This window comes from Barbatula barbatula (genome assembly GCF_947034865.1).
Source record: "Barbatula barbatula genome assembly, chromosome: 19".
Lineage (NCBI taxonomy): Eukaryota > Metazoa > Chordata > Actinopteri > Cypriniformes > Nemacheilidae > Barbatula > Barbatula barbatula.
Window position 1 is genome coordinate 12,131,091 of NC_136782.1, and position 24,851 is coordinate 12,155,941.

Here is a 24,851-nt window from a genome sequence, read left to right on the forward strand (position 1 = left end):
TAAATATCTTCTTTTGTTTTAGATGGAAGCAAGAAGCTCTAGAATATTTCATAATGTAGACATTTTGAGTAGGAGGGTCTTGAAATATTGTTGTGTTCAAGGGGGGGGGGGGCTTGAAGTAAAAACGTGGACATCCCCGAAGGTTTAAAAGTATAGCATTGTATTTGTATAGTAATAAAGAGCACAGAGAGAACGGAGGCAGTGGTAAGTCACAAGAAATATGCAGCGTGCACAGCATTTTTGAAAAGATGAACGACAGGCCAGACACACTTACACAAAAAACGGGAGGTTAACGGGATCTAATATAAATAAAGCAAAAATGTGTGGGCCTCCTCTTACCATAAGCTTTTCATTAAAAACTCTTGGTTCAATTCTAAAAATTGCCACCAGACAGAAGCCAAATTTCTTCAGGGGATTATAAAGAGCTTGACTGATTCATGTGTCAATGGCGTGTGACCCAGTTGTGTTTTGGAGACTTCGTGGACTTCTGTAAGCCACATGTTAAACACCCGAGTCACAAACCGTACGACCAGTTTAAAATTTTCAATTAATAAATGAAAACTCTGCAAACATTGCTCTGTTCTTGACTCTGTCACTCCCTGAAGTGCAATAGCAAATGAATAGGGGCAAGCCATTAGCCTTAACAAAAGAGTTAAAACACTCTAAATTGAACCATTTATAACAAATGTGGCAGTTTTTGGTAGTTATGCATCTATTTGTCCTATTGGAAATAGAAAGTGTCATTCAGTTTCCAACTTGTCACAGCCTGTTTTATTGGAGCAGGAATGTTGTCTTTGTACTCTGCCCTAATGCCCGGTGTGTTCACTGTGTATTAGTACTGAGTAGTGTCTAGACTCTGAAGTGTTTTTGAAGCTGCAACACAGCACACTAAAGAGATCTTGTAAACACAACAGCTCTCTATGAATCACTGAATAAGTTCCTATTTGACAGAACGGAAAGGAATTGGCATCAGTAAGAATTTTAACACACATAGATTTACAGTTTGACAGAATGAGATTCGCCCACACACATCTGGACAATTACAAACAGGTACAGAAATTTACATTAACACATTTTGCTACGGCAAAAAGAATGTTTAAAGGCAGGCCTGTCCAAATACATCTGGTGACATTAAGGAGATAACATATATGAACAGAGCTCAAATGATCCAATTAAACTTGTAAAACCAGACGCATTTTCAGGATTATACAACAAAATGATTATGGTTAGAAAATAATCTTTACTGATTTTCCATTCAATTTGTGATTGTAATAATTATGAAAACCCAATTATCAAAGTAAAATGATTATTGTGCTGCATTCCACTTCACAGTGATTGTCTCTTATTATCTTGTGTTATAAATCCACATCATGCGCACTCAGTGACATTTATGTTGATTATATTTTGCCCCAATATCATGATATAATAATATCTTTATTTAGCGCCAAATGCGCTTCATTTTATCCCTTTCCATTTCGTGACCGCTGCAGATGCCAACAGCAGGTAAATAAATGGACATGTGTACTATATCAGAACACAGAGGGGCAGATAGTCTGTTCACGTAAACAGGCTCAAAATGAGCTTCAGCACCTGCCGGATGACGGTCCACGTGATCTACATCATCAGTTACTGACAGATCGTTCGGCTGATCATTCACATATGAAGAGTTTGTTGCGTTTAAAGTAGGGCTGAACGATTAACTGCATTTCACTACAAATGCAATTAATCTAATCCCGAAATTTTCTAATCCCAAAGACTGCGATTAATTATGGGGATGCATCCTGCTCGGAGCTAAACAGTAATATCTCGAAAGCATTTAAAATGCATGGAAAATGCGCTGCATTTTCTCCTTTTCCCCAAAGTGCATGGGACGGAAGGTTGCTCTCTCCTTGTGACTACCTGCGAGTGCTTGTTATATTTATTCATTTCAGCCTTTTGTAATAAAAACAATGTTTTATTATGTAAGACCTTTATACACATCTGAAGACATAATAATGTACAGTATATTATATTGCATTTCTTTCAATTGGTCATCCCAAATATTATACACTGGACCTTTTATTAATAATTTTTACATTATCTATTTAAATGTGTATATTCATACTTTATTTGATCTTTTATTGTTATTTATTTATTTTAATTCCATAATTAAATGTTTTTAAAGTCAATGAAAAACCTTATTAAATAATTCTGATCTAAATATTGGCCAAAACACGGATTACGATTTTTGGCAAAAATAGACCTATGGCAAGAATTAGGGTTGGAAATTAAATCAGTTCTGGAATCGGAATGGAAAGGTTAAAAATCGGACACTTGATATAAAATTTAAATTCTCCCATTTTCAGAAATGTGCATGTGTTAACTTGATCTGCACATATCTCAAGAGGCCATTTAATTAGTTATAATTTTACAAACTTTAAAAAAATATTTATGAGCACCGATATTTATTTTTGCAAACCAGACAATAAGCATGCTACATGAGTTGATATATTTCACAGCTTTGGAATCAAAACTGGGAATCAATAAGAATCTAAATCGATAGGCACAATCGCTAAAAGTCAAACGATACCCAACCCTAGTCATATCTTTATACTTAAGAAACTGACCCAATGTACTAAAGGAACAATCCTGTGGTCCCTTAAGCTAATTAAACAATGAGGTATCACGCAAATCGCAAGTCCAGTACGGTGTACCACAGGGCTCAGTACTAGGGCCTATGCTCTTCGCATTATACATGTTACCCCTAGGAGATATAATAAAGCGACACGGAATAAGCTTTCACTGCTATGCTGATGATACGCAACTTTATATTTCCTCGAAGCCTCACGAAACACAGCAATTCCATCGAATAGTGGAATGCATTGTCGATATAAAAAAGTGGATGAGTAGCAATTTTTTATTACTGAACTCGGACAAAACTGAAGTGTTACTTATCGGACCGAAAACCGCCCTACGTAACAACCAAGAATACTGCTTAACTATTGATGGATGTTCCATAAAACCCTCATCTTCAGCTAAGAATCTTGGCTTTATATTCGATAGTACTCTGTCATTTGAGAACCAGGTCGCCAAAACCTGTAAGATTGCGTTTTTCCATCTTAAAAATATATCTAAATTACGTCATATGCTGTCATCATCAGATGCGGAGAAGCTTATACATGCCTTTATGACATCAAGACTAGATTACTGTAATGCACTATTAGGTGGTTGCCCTGCAGGCCTATTACAAAAACTCCAACTGGTCCAAAATGCGGCAGCTCGAGTTCTTACACGTACAAAAAAGTATGAGCATATTAGCCCGGTTCTGTCAACCTTGCACTGGTTACCTATAAAGCATCGCATAAATTTTAAAATCTTGCTTATTACCTATAAAGCCTTGCATGGTTTAGCTCCTCACTACTTGAGAGAACTTCTTACGTATTATAGTCCATCACGTGCACTACGCTCTCAGGCGTCAGGTCAGTTGGTAATACCTAGAATTTCAAAATCAAGTGCAGGCGGCAGATCCTTTTCCTATCTAGCGCCTAAACTTTGGAACAGTCTTCCCTGCAATGTCCGGGAGGCGGACACACTCTGTCAGTTTAAATCTAGACTAAAGACGCATCTTTTTAATCTTGCATACACTAGATTATCATAATATATGTATTTCAAAGATCTAGGCTGCACTAGTTAGATCAACCGGAACCAGGGACACTTCCAATAACAACTGAAGCATTTGTTGCATCAAAGAGTGCAGAACAATACTCTACTCTCAGCCAGTCTTGTCTCATTGTTCCAAGGTTACAAGAGCGGAGCGGGCAGGGCGCAATCCATTCCTAGACCTGACAAATGCTGGACGAAGGAAGTGACGTCCCTACAAAACTTCAGCCACTATTAGATTATTAATGATAATTTTAAATCTAATTTTTTTTATTTTCGCCTTGTTGTGCAAGCACTGTTGAGCTTGTGCAGAGGCTGCAGTTTTGCCAGAGGGGAACTGGAATCCCCTGGTTAGGCCTGGTTTCCCTCCGAGGTTTTTTTTCTCCTCCAATGGAGTTTTGGGTTCCTCGCCACCGTTTGCATACTGTTTTGCACTGTTTTGCCTGGCCGGGGGGGCTGCTAGAATTTGGTAGTCTTATTTAATTAACACTGCATATAGGAATTTATTGTGTGTCTGATATTTGACCTGTGTTTTGAATTCCATAACCTTTTATGTTTTACTTATAGTCATTTTTTCATGTACAGCTGCTTTGTAACAATGAAAATTGTAAAAAGCGCTATATAAATAAAGCTGACTTGACTTGACTTGACTATACACAACCAAAAATATCTACAGGTCATTGGCACTTACTTTGAGAGTGAAACGCCTCCTGCTTTCCCAATGAGGTCCTCGTGGTGCATTACTGCATCGTTCCAAGGAATGTCCAGGAATTTCAGAAGCGTCCTCATCCACTTTTCTGGGTGAAGGACAAGCTGTTCGTAGTGCACAGGTAGGCACTTGTCAGCTGCATCTAGGCATTGTGTGTACATTGTCTCTATAGCCCGGTTCCACTTTGTTAGGCAGTCCCGATAGCTGCTCAGGTCAAACCCGGCTATCGTGACCTTGCGGGAGATCATAGAGTGAACGGAGGCCCTGCCGTCACGTATCATGAGGATGAACTTAGCGTGGGGGAAGATCTTAGCCAGATAGGTAAGTGATTTAAGGGCAAAGGGGTCTTTATTACACAGATAAGTGGCCGGCTCCCCGTGCTTTACTATTATCTCAAGCAGGAACGCCTGCATGGCTGAGTCCAAGACCTCGTCTGTTACTCCAGCTTCGTCTAGACGCATCTTTTCCCGGCCGGAGCGGCTCCACATCTGCTTCATAGCTAGAATGCGAGGGATGACGCGTGTCTCTTCACCACAGCGTACATCGGGGTGTGCATCCAGCATGGCCCGCATCAGAGTGGTCCCACTGCGAGGGACGCCACCAATAAAAATAAGTGGCATGTCTTTATTGTAAATAAAAGGGTTACTGAGGTTCTGGCCTGTACGTAGGGTCGTGCGCAAGCTGCTCAGTAGCGGCTGGCTGCGTTCCTCAATCCGGTGGTGGCACTCCATGGCATGCCTACCCAGGTAGAAGACTGTGACGGAGCTGATGACCAAGCAGGCCACCAGTAAATTTTGCTTCAGCTTGCCGATCATCTTTGGGGCGAGTGGGTGGGCCCGATTGAGGAGCCAAGGGAAGGGATCAGAAAAGGGAGGTGATAGGGCGATGTGTTGGGTAGCTGAACACCTGATGCTCAGGACTGGCCGTGATGGAACGAGGACAGGCTGGGATCTGCTATACGCAGCGCTCGTGGAGTTCCTGACTCCATCAGGCCTGAAACACGCAACAAAAAAATATTATACATTGAAAAACTTATAATAACAGCATTTGTACAAGCTAAGCTCATCTATCGCTCAAAGGCCTAGCTGCAAAAAATAAATCTGTCAGCGAGGACAAAGAAGTATCAGACTTCAACATATTGGACAATAAGCACAATTGGATTTTATAAAGATACATGCGGTAGACATACATTATGAAATCAGAGAGCGATCTGGTCAGATATCTTAAGCTTGACTCATCTTTCTTCCCACTCTCAATGTGCAAAAGGCTCATCTCTGCCAGAAACTGATGTATGACCTTCCAGTCTTAAATCTGCACTGAGCAACACACAGTTTCAAAGAGTGGGCGGGCGACTTGACAACACAAGTGGTACACATAAAACTTGACCACATTATTTTGGTTCTGGCGCATTGGGTTTGTTGCAAGGTTTCCCCTGTGCTAGTCTCCGACCAAAGAAACGATCGGTACAGCAGCCCTGCAGGCAAACAAGGCAGAGCCTTTTCAAAACATGATGTAAACTGTATGTTTACATTTTCTAAACACGACATGAATGAGGCTTGTCTGTACAATTCTGGGCATCACAATGCTGGTGTGTAGTGGCCGGTTGCCAATACAGCTCTAAATGCTAGTTTTGTAATGTATTGGGAAGTTGCTGGGTGATTTGATTGCCTTGATATGTTAGCTAGCTGTCAAAATGAAATCTTCTTCTCATACTTCTCATCTGAGGTCTCGTTCATGCTTGTGGCACAAACTGTAAAATGAAATGCTGTACTTTGTTTAAATCCATAATCCATAAGCAGGGTTTTCCCTGCATAGAAAAAAATTGGAGGTGGCCGCCTCGGTCAAACTTCATGCTGCTTTAGTCTTTGGCCAAAATGATGTTGTTTTGGCCAAACAGTTGCATTCAACTTACATTAAAATTACAGACTGTAATTTTAACTGCAGTTGCAGCATTACGCCATGATGGAGGCACCGTTTTGTTATCAAAGTTAGGCGCTGAAAAGTCGCAGTTCAAGAAATTTAAGAAGCTGTTGGCTATTGTGGGCTGAAATATTAGTTGAAATGATAAAAAGCTTATATTTGATTTCAAGCAACTTTTCTGTTGGTTGGATACATTTTATGTTTGATTTAACTTAATAATTGTCATTTTGATCAAAGTTTTTAAACTTATATGTTGTTTGCTTTCCTCTAGCTTTCCTGTAGCTCAGTGGTTAGAGCATGGCACTAGTAATGCCAAGGTAATGGGTTCGATCCCATGGCATTGCAAATACAAATGTATAGTATAATGCAGTGTAAGTCCCTTTGGATAAAAGCGTCTGCCAAATGCATACATGTAAATGTAAATAAAGAGTTTGGTTAATCAACTTAAAGGGATGGTAGGCCTACACATATGTATGTGCGTATGTACAAGATCAGGATGGCACTAGCATGGCCTCATTTTGAGCCAGGAAAAACCCTGAAAAGCAATTGTCTTTGTGAGTAATTGTTTCTTTAAGTTATTTACTTTACCTCTCGGTGCTGCAAATCTAAAACGCTACTATAACCATCAAATACACGTACACAGATGGGCTAATTTTCATAACAGTTTAAAAACACGCACAAGGTCAACCACAGTTTTCATTACCTGACTTAATAGGTCTCATCAAGGGATCAAAATGTGTATGGAAGCCTAAGAGACTTCGCAGGCCTACAGAATGGGACCCTCTTAAACCATTTAAAACAGGCCGGTAAACACAATGAACCACCTGGGATTCTGGCCAATAATGCTTCTTGAGATACCTGAAATGACTTGGTTCCATTGGTATTCTATTTCAGGATGCTGGTTGTGGTAAAGTGATCCTTAATTGACAAAACTCTTCATCTGTGTCCAGATAAAGGAGATTAGATAGGATCACTGAGATTCATTATTGTCAAGGCATTCTTAGAGAACGGATATTAAATTACACAGCAACCTACATTACAAAAAAACTGATTCTTTGGACCAAATTACCACCACACAAGCACTTGATAATGCAGGCTCTTACATTAAGTCACGAGATAAAACGACTACTCAACAACAAAAATATTTGTCGACAAAGCGTTGCAGCCCTAGTATACACATTGCATTACATCTAAAACAAACGTTAATATTTGTTTTAGCCATGTCATAATGACCCCCCACATGTTCCCTTATCAGTATTAACTCCGTGAATGATTCCCCATCTACGTTTTCAGAGATCTGTGTTGCATTATTTGTGAGATTTATATTCGAGATGGCGACGTCTGACATTAGGGCTCCAGACTAACCTTTTTTACTAGGAGCACTGTAGCCCCTGACTTAAACTTTTAGGAGCACAAGCAAAAGCACCTCCACCGTTAGTTTCCTTTTAAACGTCTCGTATACCAAATCGTTCATCCTCGGGCTCGTGAAATCCGTCACAGCAAACAGTGACTCGTAGTAATGCACTCACGTTGTGTGTATGTAAACTTGTTAATGACGACCTAGGTTGTGCACGTCCGCAGGTAACATCAATGACGCGAGTGATGCGCGCATTTGACGATCACACACAGCCTGCACTAGTGGCAGGACACGTTCTACTCGTCTTTCCACATGAAATAACAACAAAGAAGAAATTCCAAATTTGCAAGTCAGCGCATGCGCACATAGTTCTAAAACCGTGAGTCGCAGTCTGGAGCCCTGGACGCCAAAGTAGCTTTTAGCAACCGCCATTTTAGATTCACGAGCTAGTGCATTTTATGTCTTAGATTAAAACATGAAAAAAGGTTAACAACAGTTCTTATTTAAGGCAATTTGCCAAAAACCCATTAAAAAAACCCATAGACTTTGGGGCCATGGAACCACATGGGTCATTTTAAGTGCTAAAATGCTAACTTGCTTCTGGTATTTGCATACAAAAATATATAATCTCTGAGGTACTCTATTCAGTTCTTGCACATCTTATATATCATATCAGCCACCTCTGATATATGTGAGGAACTTAAAGGTCTCTTTCAAGGTCTGCGCAGATTTACTCTCTTTGAGAGAGGCCTTGCTTCTGATGGATTTCTTGGCCACAGGCTGTTAGTGCTGACAGATGGTAAACAGGACTTCCACACCCAGAATCCTCAGTGTAATCTATAAAGTCCCCCCCACCACAGGATAAGGAACATCTTCGCTAAAATGTGTCACCGGATGAGTCACTCTCAACCTTATACCGTAGCTCAACAATAATTGTTCCTACGTTAGAGACCAGCTATAATTTATGCCATAGTGGAGAGGCAGATCTCAATTGTGGCTAACACATAAGCTGAGTGGGATGTTGTGGAGTATAGAGGAAGTCTCATGAGAGGCCTATATCACTAATCATTAGGAACACACTGAACAAATGGAAGGAAATTGAAAGGCAAGATGCCAGGCGTGTCGTACACATGCACTTTAAAGTTAGAGTGAAATGATGTACAGTACAAACTAGTATCCTCTAGAATCTAAGATGTAAATCAGGCCACACCACAGAACAACTGTGTCTCTGATTTATTACTGTGGTTAACAATGTTTGGTCTCGCGTTTCACGTTTGTGAAAGTGAAATCAAGAAGGTGTTGGTATTAAATTAATAGAGCTTCCACACTTCTGTTATAGATATCCTCTATTGGATCTGCCATTGATCTGTTTTGAAATCCTCTGTAGACCAGTGCTGAAACCAGACAACTGCAACACTTAATAATGAGAAGAGCTTGAAAAGGACATGAGGGGGGTCTCGCTATACTTCAACAATCTTCTGAAATCTGGGTCATCTGGAATGAGGAATGTATAATTGCATTGGGCTCCTTCTTGTCTTGGGTATTTCTTGCCAAATGAAAGCTGAAATCCCCAAACCTGCAATTCATTGTTCATAGTTCAGCTATGAAAATAATTGTGCTGCACGGTCGATTTTATGAAATACAGGGTCATTTTTTTGAAAGAAACAATACATCAAGGTTATGATGAAGACATATGAAAAAGGCTTTTGTAAGGTTAGTGGTGATATTGATAGTACGACTAGTCAATATCTGATAATTTTGAGATTATAATTACGATTGTCATTTCTTGTCGTCATTTATATTTCTAGCCGGTGGGTTCCCATCCTCCATACTTCGCACCATCCAAGAATCTATGAGATCCACCCCTATGACTTTCATTAAAGGGATAGTTCACCCAAAAATATGAATTCTGTCATGAATAACTCAACATCAAGTTATTTCCAACCTGTATGAATTTCTTTGTTCGGTTGCACACAAAGGAAGATATTTGGTAGAATGTTAACAACTGACATTTCTGGGGCACCATGAACTAAAATTTGGGGTTCTATTGAACACAGAAGAAAACATTATATCGGACGTATGCAATATACAGTGTGCTTTAATCGGCACTGCCAATTGGTAGACCCACATCAGCTGAACACTTAATAATAATTAATTTAATAACAGATTTCTACTGATAAAATAAATCTATGTATCGTTTAAAAAACAGGAGAAACTTGTACGTGCATTACTTTTGTAGCACATGAAATGTGACCGACAAAAGACAGTATGCAGGAAAAAGACCTGTTCAACAATTCAGAGAACAAGGTATGTAATCTGCTCTTTCATGCACTAATCCCACCAAAGGAGATTCCGTGTGGACCACCTCAACAGAACCCTTCAGTAAAGACAACTCTGAAAACAAAATCCAGCACCTATGAACAAGCAATAGAAAGGTTTTTTGCTCCGAGGGTGAGATGAAAATGAAAAAATGTTGCGGCAGAAAGCATTGGAGAAGCATACAATCGATTTTGAGTTTGACAGGCGTGTGTCAATACCGTTTCACAAAAGATACAAAAGAGGCTCTTGGGTCCCGCATCAACCTCTTTCGTAACAGTCCCGCAACTCCACCCATGCTCTACATACAGTATGGCCTTACCAGTTTGAGTTCAATTAAGCCATTTCAGCTTCTACCAAACAGCTATGATGGGTTCAAGGACACGGTCATAGAGATGTTCAACTAACACGAAGGCATCATCTGCCAACCGTAAACTAAATATAAGCCTTTGATCAAAGCCGAAACAAAGTGCACATTTCTCTCATTCCAGCGGCAATATCGAAGAAACAAAGGCTCCAAACCGAAACAAAGACAGGCACATTTCTCTCATTCTCACAGTGCATTACGCAACTCAATAATCTGCGATCGTCTTATTTCTTGCGACCTCCAACCCCAAGCCATTCTCTAGAAAGCATTTTAAGATCAAGTTTCTTCATACACATTCTGACAGCAATATTCTAATTTTCTAGAGAGGCTTTTAGGTTCTTGAATGAATTTAATGCAACAGCAAAGAAATTGTGTATCTCATATCGGTCTCCAACTTGATGGGACCTTACCTAACATTCAAACGCATGTTTTTTTCTAGGGTTCACAAAGTCGTCTCGCAGAGCTAAAAGTGCCAATTCAACCAGATTTCAAGCTCAAAAAGTCAAGAGTATTTTCTCTGTAATTTACGCTCATCTTCAACATCCCAAATGCCTTTGAGCAAAACACATCAATCTCCATACCTAGCGACTGGGTCAGCACGGTCTCCACTGGTGGATTAAAACTATAACACACCAGTGAATGTGGTTTATAGAATGTGGCCTATAAAAAACGTTTGCACGTGTTGAAAGTCCATAATTCACATCTCTGTACACAATTGTGATTGCGTAAAGACAAATCAATATGCAAGTTAGTACTATGTGGCTCCCTTGTGAAACCACTAGTGACGTTGGAATGGAGAGTGGAGAAGCACAATCCTAAACTGTTGATGAATAAGCAAACAAAACTAAAAAAATCAACCATGAAAGAAATGTAAATACCAAGACTCCATAGCTTGATGGCAAAACATTCTCCCTCTAACTCTGCAAAAACCAGGATAGGACGTGTAAAGATATTAATCTCAGATTAGAGACTGTAAATGAGTAAGCATGTGTTTCATGTCTATGCAGCCTATGTGAAACCTATGTCAGTTCATCGTGTTTCCTAAAATAAGACCAGAGCTCACTTGAAAAGTATTTCTGATTTCCCTAATGCTTGTTTCCAGCAGAAGCTAATGTTAGTAAAAGGTTTCGTCCAAATGATTTTTTTCAATCTCAAGGGTCTGGGCATCAGTTATGAATTTGGAGGTAATGATCATCCCATGAAGGAACATACAATGACATCCACTAATGTTACATGAACGTAAATACAAGCACTTGTCAATTCGCATTAAACAAAAAACATTAATATTAACGTTAACTTAAATATTTGACGCATACACGTTCATTCTGATTTACGTAACAAGCCTTTACAGCAATAGGCAATGAAGTGTTAACACCAAACAGTTAAACATCCTCTTGAGATGTATCGCTCTGTCTCTGCGTGTCTTTATCACAGTACATCTGACATAACGCGCGGCTCGATATCGACACAGCGGATGAAAGTCACTGACAGCGTCCCATTCACGCGCAGTTCAATTCAAGCGATGGCACGTTTTCCCCCATTCAAAACACACGAGAGGAACCTCTTCAGAGCCTCAACTCGTTAAGATGGACTGAAAAATGAAGAAGGGTGCTTTGGAAAAAAAATAGAAATACAGCCAACACCGTTAACGCAAACGGGCTGTAATGCAGCAACACTTTTTAGATCACGATGTGTAAAGGAACGTACCTGACGTGCTAGATCCGTCTCAACAGACGAGTAGTGGATCAGACGAGAAGTGTTTCTAGCCGAGCGAGACCGCAAAAACGTGCCAATCCGTTTATACTGCTCCATTCACCGCTTAAAAATGCGACACTGTGGTGGATGTCTCGACGCTCCGCTTAAAACAACTGTATCACATCGAACGCTCGTCACCTTCTGTGGGTTGCCAGATGCTCGCGCTAATTCCTGTTTTTCTCAGTTTACCGTGATTTTCTGCGCTTTGTGGGAGAGTATCACAAAAATGTTTTTTTTAAATTATGCTTGGTTTTTAGATTTACAATACCGAAGTAAAAAAAGTAAACAAATCGCTCGTTTGACCAAACCCTGCCCGGTGCGACTCGCGAGGCGCTTTGTTCACAACCAGGCAACACCGTGGCTGGTTGAGGGGCTGAAGAAAACATTTCAATAGCAGCACTCTGATTGGTCCGTTTGTGTCGACATCCGCTATTGGTTAAAGCAGGCTATGGGCTTTTACGCCGCCCTCTGTGGTTGTGTTCAAATGGGATAAATCGCCCTCCGAAGGCCACTTCGGGAAGTTGACAACACACTCCAAATAAACAGAAAATTACGTTGTTTTATTGCTCATTTTGCCAAGTGAATTTTATACCTACAAGATATACAATTACAGTTTACAAATCAAGGGCTTAACTCTTCGATGGGAGTAGGGCATAGGGAGGATATCTTCGGAATGGTACACAGGGTGGACCAAGATGTTAAGGGGTCTTAAAGGGAAATTGCGTACTGTAAACCACAGCTGTTGGCTGAGAAGTTGAGCAGTTCTTTTTAACAATGTATTTTTTTACATATATTTTAAAAAAAAAGCTACGTTTGTACAACAGTAAAGATATTTAGACCATAATTATTTACAATTGTTATAACACAGATCATTATTTACAACAATATGACAACAAAATCTATTTATTATCAATTTGATTTTAGAGTAATATTCATGAAATATTAAATTTTTAGTGAATAAAAGTTTACTTTTTGTATTATGGTCTACGTAGGTGGAAGATGCTTTGTAAAAAAACTGTAAAACAAAACTACTTGGAGGTCTGGATAAAAGCGTCTGCCAAATGAATAAATGTAAATGTAAACTTGCTTTTGCCTTTACATACGAAGGTAACTTAAAATGAGATAATTTTGCTGTACAATTTTTTTTGCTACATCATTGATTATAGACGTCAATTCAAAATGGATCATAATCATTAAGCATTTTTTCATATGCCATAAAAAGTTTGAACTGTAAAGAAGATGTGTATATTTTATTGCAAATCATATTATACTCCCAAAAGATGATGGGGTATTTTCAACCCAGCACTGGGTCTAAATTAACCTATGCTGTGTTGCTGGGTGAAAAATAAACATGGGTTAACATAACCCAGAGGTTGAGTTTGTCCCTTACTTACCCAACGCTGGTTTAAAAATAACCCAGTGTATCACAGCAGATTTTAAAGATAAGAAAAAAGTAGACCTTGCTCATTTCACACATCTATGAACAGGTTTTATACAAGCTTCCATCAAGCTTACTCTTCAAAACAGTAAAACTCATGCAAGCTGATTATAGTTATTTTACCATACGTCCAAACGAGAAGGAAGTTGTCAATTTGGAGGCTTTGTGCAAAAATGTATTCTCATCATTCTTGTTAGTAAGTTGACAAGCAAACAAAAGTCACAGTGTCTCATGGGGACAGTTGTTCCTGGTCTGTAGCGCCGGGAATTCAAATATCACCTGTGCATTACAAAAAATATGACCGGCTACTCAATGACTAACAAGCAGGTGGGTCAGTTATGGCATCTTAAACAATATGTCCCTGGAGAGGGGAATGGATGGTGCTGAGAAAGCACACCAAAGTGTGAGAACAGATGGGTCCTGGGAGAATGGCAGGAAATCACAGCCTGTGTGGTGCAACACAGTGTGTCACCGTATGGGCCTGTTTAAACCTACAGTGGGACAGGCTGCAGGGTAGAGGGAAAAAAAGACACCACCGAGTGTGAACACTTCCTCTGGCTTCACGTGGCTGACCGCTTGCATGAACAGTCACTGTGTCCTGGGCTGTATGTAATAAAAACTGAACAATAGAACACTGAACAAGACACTTTACCACTAATGTTCCAGGGTAACGTAGCTTGTCATTAGCAAATTTAATTCTTATGGGTAATTAAAAAAGCATTTACTTAGTAAACAATGAAAAATGTTAAACAGTAAACACAGTTCAATGTGAATGCGCATACACTATTAAAAAAACAGTGCTTCATGATGCCATAGAATAGATGGTTCTTTGTAGAACCATAAATGGTTCAGGTTCTTCTTGCATCGCTGTGAAGAACTTTTTAAGCACCTTTATTTTCACTAGTTGACTATTGATGACGAGAAAGTTCATGGAGCAAATAAGCTTGTTAGTTGGTTGAGAGCATTTCGAGATGTGTCTGCACTGAAAACTGCAGTTATCTTTAGGTTAGGTAATACTTTATTGAAAACACATGTTTTGAGAATGCACGAAAAGAGAGGTTTTGCAACCGGTATTTGGGCATTGTATCGAAGGCTAGAATACAAAACATACTTAGCATAGGCCTACAGTCAGTCCTCTATGTTTTTTAATATCTGTTATAGAAGATGGGTGGCAGAATAAGCGTGAGGTCTTGGTCCTCGGCAGCACCCCCACCAAAGCTGCAATCAAATTCTTAATCAGTCACACAGTGTCTGGTCTGATTAGGTAAAGCCTTCAAGCTCTGCCAAAAAAAACTTTGGGGGGATGCAGATGGAAGGGTGATAAAGTGCCTGGCCCACATATCTTGCATCTTCATTCTCAGGGTTCCAACATGAATAAAAAATACAGCTCTCTGTATTACACCAGATGTGAGCAACCAACTTATAGCTAGACAATATACAAATAGCAGTTTCTAAATTATGCAAGGACAAAGATGACATTAAAATCTAGGTGATGCTTTACCAAACAAAAAACTAATTCTGTGGTGGTGCTTGATGAAATACCACTACTGTTTTTATCTAATCTAGTTCATTAAAGGGACAGTTCACTTAAAAATGAAAATTCTGTCATCATTTACTCACCCTTGAGTTCAAATCTGTATAAATGTCTTTTTTTATGAACCCAGAGAAAGACATTTGAAAGAATGCTTGTAGCCAAACAGTTCATGGCCACCATTGCCATAGCAGGAAACATTACAATGGTAGTCAATAGTGCCCCAGAACGGTTTGCTTCCCTACATTGTTCCAAATATCTTCTTTAGTGCTCATCAGAACAAATACATTTATAAAGATTTGGGATAACAGTGAGTAATGCAGACGGAATTTAAATTTTGGCTGAACTGTTCCTTTAAAAATGGATGTGACTAGTGTTATAACACAGTTTACCAGGGGCGTCCAGCTGGCCGACTGTAAGCAAGTCTGCAGTTTGTGTGTAGTTCTGCATTGTGTATTACAGGGCACGGAATGAGCAGATTGTCCCCCACAGTTTAACCGAGGTGAATCAGGATTGGCAGGCTGCCTTGTCTGATTTTTGACTAAGCCGATTTTCATCACTCACTGTTTGGGGGTTTGATCCCGAGGCAGATGGTACATATAGGTATGCACATAAACAGTTTTGAAACACTTGCATTTTCTAATAATAGGCAGTTATCAAATATAGGGGGATTGTAATTTAAGCAACATCAGTATTTTGCACAGTTCAAAATAGATTGAAACTGAAGACTGCTTATGATGCACGTAGGTAAAAACTCTTGTTATGATGTTGTGTAAATAGATTCAAGAAAATGTGGTTACATGCATTTACAAAGAGATATTATGTGAGAGAAAGTAAAAATGACTATCTCTTGGTTTATTTGAGCATCACAGAATTATGGCTTAAACAAGGGCATGCGTCGGGATCATCATCTGTTTGGAACAATGGAAGATGGGGAAGTTAGAAACCTGTTCAAAAACAGACAGTCGATTTTTGATCTGTTGATGCTAGCAAGGCAGAAATAAATTTTTTGAATAAAAGATTCAAACAAAATTGTCTCCATTTATTTATGAATAAACACCTACACTGTGAAAAGCATCTATAGGATTTACCAAAAATTTTGCACTAAAATATTATTTTCGGAAAAAGTTTTTTAAAGTACATTATACTTACACTTTTTTGTACAGTTTGTTTCATACTTAATTTTTGTGTCAACTTTTTACACAACTTTTTTTTTTAAGTCAAATGTACTTTTAAAACGGTGTGCAAATGTTGTCCATATGCACACAAAAATAAGTAAATGTTTTGTGATTTTAGTTTGTTTTATGGATTGTCGTCCAACAACAAGTTTATCCACATAAACAGTTTATAAAGACTTTCATTTTCTAATAATATACAGTTATCATTACCTCACTTCCAGACTGACTCTCAGATGATTCGTTCGGCGATTCATTCGTCTAATCCCCTCTCTTCTTTCAGCCTACTCTGATCTGATTGGTCAGATGGTCTAGTCTGCTGTGATTGGTCTACCATGTGCAGTGTCTGAAATTAGAACGACAGACGACTCGTTCGCGTGATTCCTTTTTCCCAAGCCAATAAGTTTTTTTTAAAGCTATTTGTTCACTTTTGGCATTACAACTTGGCAGACTGCTTATATTCACACACAGCAATACACACTGCATGAAATTTAGTTTTAAGAACATTTCAATAGTTACTCTTTAAATCTGAAGTAAATCTTACTTTTTACAGTGTACTGCTGCTTCTTGAGGCTAGCAATCTGCTGAAAGATTACAGTCTCAAACAGGACTACCACAAAAGTTCAGTGCTGTGAGTGGGGTTAGGAATAGAGCGCATGCCAGACACTGCTGCAGGGAACGTCCACATCCGGTCCATACAGAGAAAAAAATAAGTCTGTTTTTAATTTGTTTAACATTCAGTCAGGCTGAAAAGTGGACAAACAGCCTTGTCTGAGGTCACTGCCTCTGAATACATACATGTTCGTGTTTATCCGGGTTAATTGTGCTTAAATAACTTTTATGAAAGGACTATGAACCCATTTTCTATTTTTAAACTCCACTATAACAAAGATGTTCTTTTTCAATGCTGTAATCGGTAACATAGATAGGGTTATCACAGCAGTAAAGGAAGGAAGATGTTGCATTATTCACATCGTGTGGTAACTCTACCTCACCGTCTGGTCATATATCTTAACCAGGGGGCGGTGGAACATGTCTGAGGGTCATGAGACTCGTGGCATAGCGCATTCCACTGGGGCCTACAGAAACGGATAGGCCGTCTTTTCAAGACACATCCGCATAAGAGACCTCTGACCTCCTTGTAATGATGCAGGGTTAGCAGATAGAGCAGAGGTTTCATGGCCAGTTTCATGATTCCAAAATGGAGAGGAACATCTGAATCGTACCACAACGACCTGGATGAAACATCTCAAATGTGCAAATGATCCTTCCTTTGCAGATATACCAGCTTCCATTCCTTATCAAAGGCTTTACGCTGAATGTTGGAACGCGTCCCTACGAATCCAACATTTATAAGCAGAACAATCTGCACCTCTGCCGTTTGATGGCATTGATATGATCGATAAATTATTGCGTTGCGGCTTTTGAGAACAGCACAATAGCTAGGATTAAACTAGTACAAGCCTCGACAAAAGAAAAAAGCCTGTTAGGTATATGTCAGTGAAGAAGTAATAAATCTGTATGTTTGACAGAGGACATCCTCAGCGGTTCACAGTTCATAAAGAGATTAAATGACCTTCAATGACTCTCACAAAGCCCATCAAATAAACGCCAAGTCAGATTCATTAAAGCAAGCAGAGCTACAGTAATTCAAAGCTAATGTGGTTGGCAGAAGAGCTGCCGACGGAGCCTCAGATATATCATTCATCTCTGCTCCTCTCACTGCGCAACATGCAAACAATGAGCTTCAAACAAGCAGCCGCATCATCCACCCACCCACCATTCAATCCTTATTTAAACAACCATGGCACTTTTTAAAAATAAAATTATACAGTGAAAGATTTATGCTATTTTAATGTCTAGAAATGTTTTACACATGCAGGGCCTATTCATGTTTAGTCGCTTCCTATGCACATCCTCATAGACAGACATGGACATTTGAGGTGGAGTGTAAATTGGGATTTGTCTCAATCACATCCTGCAAACACAGACAGTTTTTCCCTGTACATTTGGCGAAACAAACAAAACAAATTCATATAAGATTTTACACTAAATTGGCCCAAGGATTCATGAATCGCGAAATATGAGACCAATCAAGAGTCGAGACGGTTCTGGAGACCTCATAAATGTGCAAGGTCAGACACTCTGCCAGTCAGTATAGAGGACAACAGCACTCTTGTCTGGTATGTGCTATAGTATCTACAAGCTCAGTGTCTTCTTTGTCAGAAGCAACAATCCCCTGCTGTGAAGCGGCAGACCCAGGCTCTGCCACCCAGGGAAAGGTGTATTTGTTATTTGAGACCCATCAATGCTCATCTACAGTGGGGTCTGGTTACACTGTCTCAACACCATCTGTGCTCGGGGGCACGAAGCCAGTGGTGTCCTCCTGTTGATGAGAAAATGTGCCATTCACATTAAAGGGATAGTTCACCCAAAAAGGTTCACACTCTTGTTATTTCAAACCTGTATGACTTTCATTTTTCAGCAGAATGCAAAAGAAGATTTTGAAGAATGTTGGACAGCGGACACCGAAGCAGGAGCTTGGTTCGCATTGCCGGCAGTAAGTCGGACTTGTTCCCAGTGCATGTCGGACTCCGGCAGGGCTGCCCTTTGTCACCGGTTCTGTTCGTAATTTTTATGGACAGAATTTCTAGGCGCAGCCAGGGGCTGGAGGGTGTCAGGTTTGGGGACGACACGATCTCGTCTCTGCTATTTGCGGATGATGTTGTCGTGTTGGCCCCTTCAAACCAGGACCTTCAGCATGCACTGGGACGGTTTACAGCAGAGTGTGAAGCGGCTGGAATGAAAATCAGTACCTCCAAATCCGAGGCCATGGTCCTCAGTCGGAAAAAAAGGGTGGCTTGCCCACTTCAGGTTGGTGGAGAGTTCCTTCCTCAAGTGGAGGAGTTTAAGTATCTCGGGGTCTTGTTCACGAGCGAGGGAAGGATGGAACGGGAGATTGACAGACGGATCGGTGCAGCTTCTGCAGTAATGCGGTCGAGCCTACAGAGAATAAACCCCGTTATATTTTCCTACTGTTTAACCGAGTACAAATCACCAATCACTTCAATTTAAGTTTGATCTCCCTAAATAGGTAACAATGTGGAATCAACAATATTTAGGGTAGATCTCAATAGAAACAGGGCTGAATTTCTCCGGTGCAACAAAAAAATTATACCATGTTAGTCAATGGGGCCCCCGGAATTTCAGTTGCAAACATTTTTCCAAATATCTTTCTTTGTGTTCAACCAAACAAATAAATGTATACAGGTCATGACAGAATTTTCCTTTTAGGGTGGAAATATACACAATTCTTAAATTTTTAAATGTAAGTCGGCATGAAATGGAAGCAACGATTGTGTCCTTTTGCGTATATATCATGACGAATATCTGAGTGAAATAGCTTCTGAAATGAGAAAGTTGGGACTAGTCGCTGATCTTTTCCTAAGCATAAATAAATGTTTGAAGGCCCCGCCCATGCGTCATTACTCGTGACAGGAAGTAAAGAGAGGTCGCTTGGTTAACGTTTTTGATTAAAAATTATGAAGGCACGTGGATTAAAAAAACAAAGTGCACATATGAGTCATTTATATAAAAACACCACAATATTCCATAAAAAATGAGAGTTGTCAATTTAAAAAAAGTGAGAATTATAAAGTGACAATTCTACTCTGACTAAGATATATTGCATGCTATAACCTGAAACATACATAATAAAGCTCAAACAGACTGAGACAAGAAAGATAAACAGAACCTCTGCATACATTTGTGAGGATGATTCATTCTCAGAGGTTTAATAATAAAAAATGTACACACTTTATTCTTTTTTCCTCAGCAGCATCCCAGCATCCTTGACTCGCCTTTTAAAGCAAACAGACAAGTAGACTCACATTTTCTGAGGAACAATGTGAACTTGCTTAACCATATTGGCATGCAATGGTGAGTGGTTTCCAGGACATTGTTAGGCAGCTGCTAAGGTGTTCTGAATAGATTATGGTGCCAGCAACATCAAGGTCATGGGTTTGAAAATAATGCACATACTGATAAAAAGCTTGAATGAGTTGTCTTGTTAGTTCACTAAGACCACTAAATATTTGGATAGATGCTCTGTTGAAAGACATTATTTATTTTTTACATACCCTTTATATTAAACACACATGAAAACTCCCTAACAAACATTTGATTAATTTGTTCAAATTAAAGCCTTTAAGTGGTTGAGACATAATGGAAACGGCATTGTTTACAGCCTATAGGAGAGGTAATTAATCTCTTAAACAAATAGCTCAAATAACGCCTTCTCAGATTGAAAATAATGTGTAAATGGTCACCCCCAGTTGGAAACTAGAGATCAATACTGTCTGGAAAGATCAACATGTGGCTTTGGGCTTAATTGCAGTGGTGAAAGGTTCTTAGTTATCTGAAATCCATATTTGCATTTCAACATTCAACCCTTAGATGGCCCTATAAAAAAGAAACGCTCATTTGAAACAAATGACAACAGTAAGCAGCTGTGGAAGGTCTGAGGCTTCAGCAATCAATATAAATATTTTAACTTCAATTCTGTGCCAGATCAAACTGAAGCCACATGTCAGCAGGAAATAACCGAAAGTCCATGTTTACATCGTAAGATGATAATATCTGGGTCTAATTTAAAGCAGCCATTTTGGACTTCACGATGAATCACTCATTCTTATTAATCACTTTTTAAAAGGACCTCCTATTTAAAAAAGAAATGTGTTTCACTTAAATCTAAGAACTGGGTCTGTAAAGTTTACGGAATATTTCAACTTTAAATGCTGTTGGCACTGAAATCGGCTGATACTGTTATGCTTAGATCTTCTGAGCTCCTAAACAAATCTATAAATGCACATCTACGCTCTCAGATCTGAAGAAAAGGGATTGACTATGCGCATGGATGTAAAACATCTGTGTGTTTCAATATGACTGTTCCAAAACTTCATGCAATTCTTTTTCTGGTAGCTTAGGAGTTGTGCAGGGTCTGGTCATATGAGTCAAAGAGAAGAGTGCAGAAAAGTGAGAATGTCAAAATGAGTTTAAAGCAATAAAGTACCATCACATTTGTTTTATTTATTTACATCAGAATAAAATATACTACAATTCTGTAATATTCCAAATATTTTAGTGTAATTTTGACAGCTACACTGCATGAGTTTTATCTTTAGTTTTTTTCTTTCATATTACATAACACCACTGTCTCAAATAATATTAATCATTTGAACTTGAATCGTAACTTCCTGTGTAATTCTATGTATATTGGTGAGAAGCTGTGCAAAAACAGTATGATTTACAGTCATTACGAACCGATGACTATACATGTACAAATGTACATGTTGCATAAATTTCACACAATGTATAAATTGATGCTGAATAAAAATACTAATAGATAGGCCTACATATATTCAGCGGAAAAAAGTATCCGAATTGTTCAGAAGCATTCAACATCTTAAGAGGTTTGCCATCAGTTTTGTGAAAATCCCTAATTTTGATTAAAGATGCACCGATATATCGGCCAATAATCGGTATGGGCCGATTTTCAAACTATCGTCTATTGGCCCATACTTAAAAAACAGCCAATGATCAGGGCTGATAAATCCTGCCAATCAAAAGAGGACGAGAAAATACCACAAATTTGTGCTCTGTATTTAGAAAATGTTAAGAAACATCAGCAGTCTGATGCTCAATATTAATAATCATTGTATTAATTAATAATATTCAGAAAGTTAAAAAATATTAGTTTAATCTTCAGAATCGGTATCGGCAGATACTGAATAATCAGCTATCGGTGTCAGTGGAGAAATGTTGTATTGGTGAATCTGTAATTTTGATTTACCGTATTTAAGAAATTCAATGAACCAAATGCACTCATGTATATCACTTAATGAAAGTACATTTTCTTAATGAAAGTGAAAATGTGAATGCACTAAACATAAATGATCTGCTTAAAAGCCCTGTTCATTCTCTAAAGTCTCAGTATCAAAAGCTGTGTGAAGAATGAGTTTCACTTATCCATCTTCACATGAAACATCACTCTCCCCCTGAGATCTGCTCTGAAACGGTCAGATGTATTACCCCCCACACCACCAAAAACTGCTGTGCCTACACTAGTCACAACAAAGCCCTTGACAATGTCTCAGTGGCTTGAAAAACAGCACATTTGTACTAAAATTCTTGCAGTTCACTGAGACAGGGACAATGGGCTCACTCATATGCTTTACTGGCCATTGTTAGAGGGTCTGAGAACCCTGAAGCTGAGAGGCTGTTTCACCGAGCGGTAGAATCAGGCTGCGACTCAGAGACGCAGGAGAGAGACTTGCTCACTTTTTGACCTTGCAGCTAAAAGTTGGAACAATGGCTACAGTGAAAAGCCTCAGAGAGTTAGCGCATGGCTTCTGTTAAGAGGAGGTTGAATGAACATAGAGCCTCCACAGAGGCAGCGGGGTTAGTCAGAAGGAGGAAGAAGTCATTGGCGGAGGAGAGAGAATTTGAGCAACAGAGTGCAAATAAGAGACAGGAGATTAAAGGAAACCACTGGATTTTCCACTAAATTGCTCATGAAAGTGATTTAAAGTGGGCTGGGAAGGCAGTGCCTCTGGAACCATTAAGTTAAGTGTTTACATAAACCTCTGCATAGCCACAAGGCAAACAAAACTCCATTGTTAATATTTAGAAATTGTAATAACTATTAAGGTGCTATACCTAAACCTTACAATTTACTGTTGTAATCTAGCCTTATGTAGTTGTATTAAACAATATAGTTTGATTTAAGACCAGTTAACATAACATCAAAAATGTGATTACTATTATTTGTTTACTGTATTTGTATATGTACAGTATATATAGTATATTGTACATATATATATATATATATATATAAGTTTGTTTCTAAAATGAGACTTTTTTGAGAAACATTTTACTGTGTTTTATTGCATTTTCGAGTTATTATGGTTTAAATCAAAACAACCCAACTGCAGTTGGATTGACATTAATTAGAATGCATGATAAAAACAAAGTTATCACTTTTTTTTATAAACTCTACATGTATATTGATGATTTTGCATAAACCAAAACTAACAGGAAGAGTGACAAGTTTGAATGATTTTCAGTTTGGCCTTGAAACAGCATTAAAAAGTAGATTCCTTACAAACATGATCAAAGAATAAGATCAGAAGTTTTTCAATCTGTCCACAATTTTGTTTGGTGAAAAAAAAGCATTATGTTCGCAATTGACTGCTAATATGGAAGACGTCAACGGCCTGCTATGAGGTAATGAAAATGTCATATGCGTGATTTTGCATTCATTGCCGGTCGATTAGTCATTTGGCTTGCAACAATCTGTTGGCACATATGAGAAAGCAAACACAGAGGGTAAAAGTGTGTCGAGCGGTGTCGCGAATGGAAAAGAACGGCCATGGCGTAGGAGGAGCAGTCACTTAACGCACACATATAACCATCTTACATGCCAAGGTTAGGGGTTAATGTGTTTCCATGGAAACTGAAACACTGTAAGACTGAGGATGTGTGTTTTCCATTTATTTATTTATTTTTTAGCAAAAGAGACAACAGATGAAAAAACGAATTCAGTTTGTGAGTGAAACATCTATCATTTGAGATTTTGCATCTATTAAATCTTGATTGAATTGTAACAGCATTGAGAAACAAAGTGTGATGACTACAAATGACAATGCAGTGATTGAGGGTTTGATTATTAATAGTTGTATTATTGTGTTGTTGGAAATACTGCATTCAATGTAAAGAGAACATCATTTTTGTTGCATAGCAACATTCGCTTATAGACTTTATCGGCCCAATTCAAAGAATGAATAACAATCAGTTTGTGTTATAAAGTAACATTTTAATAACAATTGTGTGATTTTCATGTTGTGCCTAATAATACCCTTCAGCCATGACTATAATCATAATAGTATGGCCTAACATACCTTGTTGTGTAATTAGGTCTGTGGTTAAAGGTAGTCATAACCTCAATGTTTTGTCAGTCTGATCAGTAATAAACAGACTAACAACTGCTTATAGAATACCAAATGTCTCAAATTAATCCTTGAGTAGTTTTGTAGTAGGCTATGTGATACAGATTATTTATGTGTTTTATGTGTAGCTGTCAAATTGTAGGAGAGCGCCCTCTGCTGCACATTGCTAGAAATTGCAGCAATTCCACCTTGTAACAAATATGCAATTCCAAAAATAAAGCTGTTTTGCCGCAAGTATAGATGCGATAACACGATAATAAAATATTATAAAATACCAGTAATATATCATATTAGCTTTATATAGATTATTACGTTTATCAAGGGTGCATATTTAAAATTACTTACAATTACTATAAGGCAAGGCAAGTCTAATTATACAGCACATTTCATACAAGGTAATTCAAATTGCTTTTAATCAAATGATTGATGATTGAAAAATCAAATACATAATGGATTAGACATCTTTAGAAAGCAGGGCCCGTATGTATAAAGCCACTCAGAATAAAATCTTACACGTGTGTCAAAATGATAAGAATGACGTAATTTTACTCTTATTCTTACACTTGAATAATGGTCAAGGGTCGTCCAAGGAATGATAATCAACTCCCTGCAGACTCACGTAGGGAGAGGCTGCAGAG

General features: G+C 38.6%; 1 protein-coding gene across 2 annotated transcripts in view; it reads right to left on the reverse strand.

The window, feature by feature from the left end:
• tpst1 (tyrosylprotein sulfotransferase 1) overlaps nucleotides 1-12,422 on the reverse strand; it is a 61,671-nt gene extending 49,249 nt beyond the window's left edge. For both annotated transcript variants that reach the window (XM_079481909.1, XM_079481908.1), the window contains exons 1-2: nucleotides 12,016-12,422; nucleotides 4,331-5,341 (exon numbers count right to left, since the gene is read on the reverse strand). In XM_079481909.1, coding sequence (XP_079338035.1) covers nucleotides 4,331-5,163 — 833 coding nt within the window. In that variant the 5' untranslated portion in view covers nucleotides 5,164-5,341; nucleotides 12,016-12,422. The remainder of the gene's footprint in view (nucleotides 1-4,330; nucleotides 5,342-12,015) is intronic.
• Between the last annotated feature and the right edge of the window lie 12,429 nt (nucleotides 12,423-24,851).